The sequence below is a fragment of the Carassius carassius genome, chromosome 1 (assembly GCF_963082965.1).
Source record: "Carassius carassius chromosome 1, fCarCar2.1, whole genome shotgun sequence".
In the NCBI taxonomy this organism is placed as follows: domain Eukaryota; kingdom Metazoa; phylum Chordata; class Actinopteri; order Cypriniformes; family Cyprinidae; genus Carassius; species Carassius carassius.
Genome location: NC_081755.1, coordinates 22,405,786 through 22,414,375, shown reverse-complemented (window position 1 = coordinate 22,414,375; position 8,590 = coordinate 22,405,786). Strand labels below are relative to the sequence as shown.

General features: G+C 38.2%; 1 protein-coding gene across 1 annotated transcript; it reads left to right on the top strand.

The window, feature by feature from the left end:
- Positions 1 to 4,208: 4,208 nt before the first annotated feature.
- Positions 4,209 to 8,179, top strand: LOC132141864 (sphingosine 1-phosphate receptor 1-like). The gene is made up of 2 exons (XM_059551528.1): positions 4,209 to 4,414; positions 5,746 to 8,179. The coding sequence occupies exon 2, from the start codon at positions 5,972 to 5,974 to the stop codon at positions 7,169 to 7,171; it is 1,200 nt and encodes a 399-aa protein (XP_059407511.1). The 5' UTR covers positions 4,209 to 4,414; positions 5,746 to 5,971; the 3' UTR covers positions 7,172 to 8,179.
- The last annotated feature ends 411 nt before the right edge of the window (positions 8,180 to 8,590 follow it).

The window sequence follows — 8,590 nt, the reverse complement described above, 5'->3', positions numbered from 1 at the left end:
CCCGGGGAGCAGTTGGGGGTTCGATGCCTTGCTCAAGGGCACCTAAGTCGCGGTATTGAAGGTACTCAATACCTAATTTACTCACACTCGTTTCCATATTAAAGAGAATTGAGGCTAGCCAGTTCTTAACTGACACACGAAATGCCATATACATGTGACTTTCCTCACTATTTTTCGTGCTATTAACAGCACACACTGTTCTCACATTTCTCACAACCACATGTACTCAGATTATGTTCAATTTGAGATAAAATGAGAAACAAACTCAAAATTCCCTTTTCACTGATAATTTGTATCCCAAATAAAACATGATTTGAGCACATTTGGTCATGAGATATGTGAGAATGGCAAGTGCTGTTAAAAAGTATGCCATTTTTGTAGTCCATATGACTTTTGTAGTCAATTTCAGAGTTTATCAGTGAATAATGACACTTATGCGGGCAAGCTAATCACAGCAGGATTTTCATTTTCTTTCACTGTTGGGTTTGAGACTGTGTCTGATCTGAAAGAAGCAATGTTCTCAAAAGTTCAGAATCAAAGTCAGTATTGTGAAATGAGTAAGAATGCACAGCAAAATCTAACATACGACCGGAGGTTTTTTTTTTTGTTTTTTTTTTGCTGTTTCTCTTCAAATCTCGAGTGGGAAGAATTGGTCAAGAATTCATGCAGGAAATGAGGAGGTTAGTAGCACTATAGAAAGTCTTTAGTATACATGTAAGCTTACAGTATAATCAAAACGGTCCCAAATGGCTGTTTCTTCCTGTGTTTATTTGTACCAGAAATCCCTGCAGACCACAACAACATCCAACATCCAACTCTTTTCCATCTCTCTTTATTTTGCATAAACTGAAATTCTGATTTGGCAACGAAAGCTGCGCATTCAGATGCATCCAAGAGTAATCTCAATTTTACAGCTCGAGACATGTCAATGCAAGCTGTTAAGGAGAAAGTTCACTTATTAGAGCGAACTCAGCGAAGCGATTCAGGCTGTACTCTAGAAAGCTGTAAACACTAAAACACGACAGACTAAATCAATATATTTCCATGTACAGGCTTCGTTTTTTGTGCATTACTGTCAGTCGAAGAATCCCACCATCAGGCGACGGTTGAGTGTCACGGTAGGGGGCCAATTCGAATAACAAAGGACCCATCATTCAAAGTTTGTTGTGGCTGTGATAGGCTCGCTGTGTTTAAACAGCATTCAGACCAAAGGCTGTTTACTGAACACAACATGGTTGAGTCACATCGGAGACAGACAACAGGGCCTCAAATGAGCCCCCGAAGAGCGCAAAACAACAAGCAATGGAAGAAAAATGAATCCAAGGGTTTCTTTTAAATAACAACATGCCAATGTTGATCGCTGTTCTTCTAAGACACCACTAAAACTCATTTTTAAACAAATAAATATAACACAAACTTACAATTTCAACCATTTCCGTTCCCTTTGGAACTTTTCAAATACAATCTAAACATTCAAATCTTTCAACCAGATATTTGTTGGTTTAGAAAGCAAGTTATGTTTACCAAAAGAAAAGAAAAGAAAGCAGGTATGTCATTATTTCTGGTAGCTAAGGCTTTTAGACAGTTGGGCAGGGTCAAACCCACCCCCTCAGAGGACACAGGAAGTCTCATGAACTCATAGCTCCAGCCTTTCCACCAAGCCAAGGAAAACAAAGCGTGAATATAACTACTATTCTGAACTGTCAATGCTGAACTCTCTCGAATCTAAAAAAAACCCCTATTTTAGAAAACATTGGAAACTTTGATAAGCCTTGACTACATGCAGATTAAATCACAGTGTTGTTCTTCTGAATTGGCAGGGAGTGTCAAATATGTAAAATTCTTCCAAGATGTTAATGTTGAAGTTGGAAAAAGATCAGGGATGAGTCAGGGTCTCCGCAGCTGGAATAATGAATTTATTTAATGGTCAAAATGTTTGTTGGTTTGACGCAAGTTCAATAATTCCAGCGGCCATGAGACTCTTTGTGTGACAACAAAGTGAATTTAATTAATGAAATGTAATGGCATTTTCCCACACCATCATGGCAGCTTTAAACTAAGGGAGTGTCTTTCCATCACTCTCAACCACAAATAACAACAGTAAAATGAATTGAAAGAGAAGGCTGAGCTGTGTAAAGTTTGTGTATTCAGCTAATGCGATTTCGCCTGACAGAATAAAGTTCAAATTGATTGATTTGACAAAAGCTTTGTGATCTCTGACAGTTCATTTGGATCATTTGAGTTAAAACTGTGATTTCAAGCTTTTTAACACTTCACTGATGACTTAAACACTTAATTAATGAAATTTCAGTCAACTGAATTAGAAAGTCGTCACAGCGGTAAAGAACTGAATGGCCCATTGATGTCCATGACAATGCTTGAGTGATGAATAAAGACAACAGAAAACACAACAAACAAGATTAAATATGTAATTTAACTATAGTATAGCAGTTTTACCATACACTAAAAACATTTGGTGTAGTGACAATTTTCACTCATATATTGCTAGCCAACAAGCAGTCAATAAGAACATGAAATGGCAAATACATTGCATCAAACATGACATTTTGAAGTGGAAAGACTGAAATAGTATTTTTTTACAGTGTAGTTGAATCAAACAGCATTCACGAGGGATTAAAAATACATTTTATTAAACTTTAATGTGTTATTATTATTATTATTATGGGGGGTTGATATAGTTTTTTTTTTTAAACAAGTGGTTTTGGAGTAATGTATAATGCATTAGTAGCCTCAACAGGGAAATGCCATTGGTGAAATGACCACTGTATGGAAAAGAAATATCACATATAAACTTCCATCTGGAATTGCACCTACTTCTTCTCGGCAACTATCACATCTGTATCACAGGAGATCCAGACATACAAGTGTCTGAAACAGGAGCCAAGAATCAGGGTGAGCCAGCAGTCTCTGTGGGGAGTATCGGAGTAGAGTGCTTGATTATCAGGCCTTTGTGTGTAAATGTAGGTAACATGCTGAGCCCAAGATATCCAGACACAGCAGGAGCCATGAGTCTGTCTGCTGGCTGGAGCTTCTCGTGAGGAGGTGGAGCCCCTCTGATATTGCCATTAAGGGAGCCTGAGGGCAAGAAGCAGAAAAGACTGATAAAGCAACTGTGTTCACTTCTGGCACACTGGAAAGCAGCAGAATGTGCAGAGCACTTAAAAATGTGGGCTCTGTGAACAGGTGAACAAGCCAGACCTCTCCCATGAGCTTAACGTCGGCCAGTAAAAATGAAAGCATGCAAATCTCTGTACTTTTTCCTATCTCATGTCACAGAACGAAGAATCCACCCTCCATATGTTCTCAAGATCTCATAGTTTCATAACACCTACTTTGGTTGGCGGCGTCTATTCTGTTCCACGTTCAGACAGGGGACACAGTGTTCCTCTGGAGTGCTTTGTTCGGCACGGCCCAGTATGACCTCATAGGTGTTTCTCAAGGAAATCCCTCTCCCTTCGAGGTACAATGACAGAGTTTCCTGTTTAAGAAAGCAGGATCCGGCTTCTGACTTACTCACACTCTCCGCTGCTTTATGTAATTCAAATGCAATTCAAAGACTGCTCATGTTTTACGTATTTGTGCATCACATACTCAAAATAGGCAGGGTTATTTATTTATTTATTGAGTCACACTTGTTTATGCGCCTGTTTGCACGTCAGAATAAAGGAAGATGACAATAAAGCTCAAAACATCCTGCATTACGATTATGAGTAGTGTTTGAGAAAAGGATGAGAAATGGTAAAAAATGCAGGAGTTCTTAAATAATAAAAAAAATTATGTGAACTATTGGCAGCAAATAAGTATCTTTAAGTATCTTACAAAAATGTATCTTTTCAAAACAAATATTTGAATTGCAATCTAAAAAAAGGTGGTCAAGTAAAAACTATTAGAATACTTGAAATATTACTTTCAATAAAGATTTCAAATCAGTTTTTCCACGTATTTCACGTTTTTTGTTTGTTTTCTTAACTTCAGATTTGTTTTATTAGAAGTCCCAGAAACGTACAGTAGCCTATATCAAAATGCTTCTAACTCACAAAAAGAACAACAAAGCTCTTCACGTAAGAAGTATATTGACGTTATGAAGTGTGTATTTTTATGCAACTTTATAGATCTGAGCGAAAGAAAAAAAAATCACGTCACTGACCTATATAATGTCAAACTACCTTCAAGTTAGCAAAGCAATTCATTACCCATAAGTGCTGCATCAGCAACCTCACACAGAAGACGAGAAGGCGAATGCCAAGACCAGCCCACTTCAGGACGAGTCTTGATCCAAGGTTCAGCTCTCAGCTCTGCAGCCGGACAGTTGCACGCTGGACACGGGGGAGAGATAGTGGAGCAGAGGAGGATTCGTCATTTCCAGCTCAGTTCACTGTTTCCAACTTAAACGGTAAGATGCGCATATTTACTCGAATGTGCGAGGTTGCATCTGAATGTAGGCTAGATTAAAGTCAGTTTAGGAGAACTGAGGGTGCAGTATGTAAACTAGCGTGGTTTTGCATGAATGCGGACTTTTTGTTCAGACAGACTGGTTAATGTCTGGTTCGACCATTTCGTAGTTTATAAAATGATTGACATATGTCTTAATTCAGCCCGTGTGCACGAGCGCGTAACGATCCTCTGCTCGCGATACGCGCGACACTATTGTGACTATATTCCCCGAAATAATTATGCAGAAAATATATGCATCGTGTGCTCGTCAGACTACGTTTTAAAACTGGTAATAATGTTTAAGAAACAGTAATAAACCGTTGATAACTGAAAAAAGCGCGTAAGTAAACCTCTTATTTTTATAACTAGGATTTTTCTCTAGGCAACTGTAAATATTTTATATTGCAATAAACGGTACATGGAAATTAACTGAAAAGTTTTGCTTTATTTTTTTAGTAAAGTATGACAATCTACTATGGAAATGTGTATTTAACAAGGTATAAGGCTGAGTATAGGCTAATTACTGTAGCTAGAATACTAAAGTAATGTTTTATCTGTAAATTCTATATATTATCAGTCGGCCAACATTTTACACTAAGAAACAATTTTAATAGTTCAAATAGGCTGCTATATTAACATTTTGTAATTTGATGTCACATGCATACCTTTCATGTCTGTAAAATATACATACATAATAGGTTACTCCATCACTTGTTTTGACAGCAAAAGTTGCTAGTTTTTTTGTTGTTGTTGTTTGTTTTTAACAGCACTGTATATTTTTAGTGTAGCCTACTGACTAATTCTAATACTGATACTCAAACATGGTTTAGCTACTTTATTACAAAGTCGTTTTTCTTTTTTTTTGATTTCCTTAAATTGTAGAGTCATGCTTAAATACATCTAGAAAATAAAATGCCCATTCCTTTAGATACATTTGACAGGTACAGATGTTTTTGTTTTATCTTTTTTTTTTTTTTTTTTTACAGTTCTGTATGTTTCACAGTGTACTAATTCTAATACTAATTGCATTTTCTACAATTATTCATTTGTTTTCTCCGAATTCCTAATTAAATGCGGTCTTTTAAAATGTCCATTTGTTTAGATAATTTTCTGTCTACTGTCTACATTGAGATAAAATATTTACCATGAAAGAACAATTGAAACAGAACATGATAAATGATAAATATTCTATAAAATATGCTTAAAAAAGAAACAATTTATTTTTATGTATTTTGTTTGTTATTAAAATACCGTAACTATTTAACATTGTTTTCTAATACTTTATTTCAGGTCCCTCTGGTGGCCTTTGAGGATATAGCAAAGCTGTGATTTGAGCATCAAGAAGGAAAGAAGTGAAAATTTCATAACACAAATGAGCCTACAAAACAAGGATTTATCGCTACTATGTTAAATTCTCCTGTGAGTTGTTTTATGTGCTTTTCTGGAATATGGCAATAAGAGGGACTACAGAGATCCTTAAGAAACGTCTTTAAGGACAGCCGAAGAATCAGGAAGAATGGAAGCCTCAAACACTGCTAGCGCCGCCGTTCCTCAGACTCTGCCATCGATCACCTCGTCTCCAGGTTACCTGCTCAGGATGTTTGGCGAGTATCAAAGCAACGCCGTCATCATGGCCCATTACAACTTCACCGGAAAGCTGAAAGAGAACAAATACCGGGACGGACTGAAACCCGAGGCCATTGTGTTTCTCATCATCTGTCTTCTCATTGTGGTGGAAAATGCCATCGTTTTGGTGGCAATATGGAAAAACAAAAAATTCCACATACCCATGTACTACCTGCTGGGCAGCTTGACGCTCTCTGACTTGCTGGCAGGCTTCACCTACATGGTGAACATTCTGACTTCGGGCGCAAACACTCTCAAAATGACTCCAGTGCTGTGGTTTCTTCGAGAAGGCGGCGTGTTTATCACACTTTCTGCATCTGTCATCAGTCTCCTTGCTATAGCTATCGAGCGGCACGTCACGATGGTCCGGATGAAGCCTTATCAAGGGGCCAAGCGTGGCCGAATGTTTGGTTTGATTGTTGCAAGTTGGGTTCTCTCGGTGCTCCTCGGCATTCTCCCGATCATGGGCTGGAATTGCATTGGACATCTGGACGAATGCTCCACTGTCTTGCCTCTTTATGCCAAGAGCTTCATCCTCTTCTGCATTACCGTGTTCAGCCTGGTGCTAATGTCCATCGTGGTGCTCTACGTGCGCATCTTCCGCATTGTGAAGTCCAACACCCAGCGGTTAGGTTGTGGTCCTCAGCGCAAAGGTCAGGCCAGGAAGTCCCAGAAGTATCTGGCTCTGCTGAAGACGGTCACCATCGTTCTCGGGGTCTTCATCGCCTGCTGGTCGCCTCTCTTTGTGCTCCTTCTGCTGGACTTCTGCTGCCCTGCTCAAAGCTGCGAGGTGCTGCTCAAGGCGGACTACTTCCTGGGTATCGCCATGATCAACTCGCTCCTAAACCCCATCATTTACACCCTAACTAGTAAAGACATACGGAGAGCCATTCTGAGACTGGTCTGCAGCTACTGTCTGATATCAAAAGATGGAGAGATGAAGAAGTTTGGCATGCCTTTCCTGGACTGTAGCACCAGTAAGGCTGAGGTGGCAACACACAGGCCGGAGGGCTTGGAAACGACCGTCTCCTCGGGGAACTTCACACCAACCCCCATTAAAGCTATTTACCCGAGGATATTGAAGAGCTGAGGAAGAACAATGCATTAAGTTCAAATTGACAATGCAAGCAGTAATGGACAGTTTAACTTCTCCTGGTTCAGGTTGAATATTTATAAAACTGCCAAATGGACAATTTGAGGTGCTTTTTGAATTCAGGAGAAGTTGTGTTTTGGACTTCAGAATGTAAGACTTGGTTTCCTCTACATGCATTAAAGCAAACCACGAGGCTACCAGAGAGCGTGGTAGACCAGACAAGTGGAATTTTTGTTTTTACTGTGACGAATACCAGTGTTTAAAACGGATTGTCTGTGGGTCAGACTTGCATTACGAAAGCTGCGGTGCCTTTTTAAAACGTGGATTGTAAACAGCAAACAAAAAGCAGTTGTAGCTGAATTGAGCGAATGTGATGTATTCAGCAAATATGCATTGAAAAGAACTCTTCTGATGTTATATGAGACTCGTGTGAGAATTTTCAAAAAAATAATGAGCTTGTGTAACGAGTCATTTTCACCTCCGGTCCAAATAAGCAGTTGAAATGTTCAGAGACTTTGTGGTGAAAAGACGCAAAGAAAATGACGGGTTGATGCCTCCACATACAAGCACATCAGTCCTCGGGCAATTTGAGAATAAATATGCACACAAATAAAAAGTGACTATTCTTAATTTGTAAGATGTTTTCCTCTTATAAGGGTATTTTTGGGAAATACTGTTTTCATGTTAAAGCTCTCCTTAAAAATGTAAGTATGCTATACTTTTCTATGTTTGCTTATACAGGAAATATAGTTTTTTTTTGTCTTAAGGTGGCACAAGCTAAATAAATATTGTATATTTTATAAATATTGTAACAAAGTTTTTATCTTGTTGTATGGAATGGCATCATTTATGTGTAGCAGTGATAAAACAGCACTGACATTCAAGAAATATCTGTGTACTGAAAACGATGCATTCATGTGTTTAAATGTATTTTGTTGATCCTAAATTATGAGCCTCAAAAAACTAATATTTTATAAGTGCATTAATTAAAAGTGTTTTCTTGAATGCTTGCCATTTGGTTTTGTTTATTGCAATTTTTTTTTTTTTTAGCAAAAGTGATTCATTTTGCACTACATAGATTAGAGTTTGCCTCTACTGTATAGATAACATTTAAACTCTGCCCATTGTTTCCCATGAAAAATAAAACAGAGGGCGAAACAAATGTAGGTGTATGTAAATAGTACATCAGTTTTGCTCAGATGCACTGGAAAACACTTCCACTGTTATGTTCAGTGCAAATCTTTCTGGAGATTAGCGTTGAGTTATAAAACAGCGAAAGCACAAATGCATATAAGAATTAGAAAAGAATGCTTTCACAGTGAGTTTAGCTGATTTCCAGTTGCCTCAATCACACTCGCACCACATGTTAACCAAGCATAAACTAAATGATATTGTGGTTTTGTCTTTTCACACGAG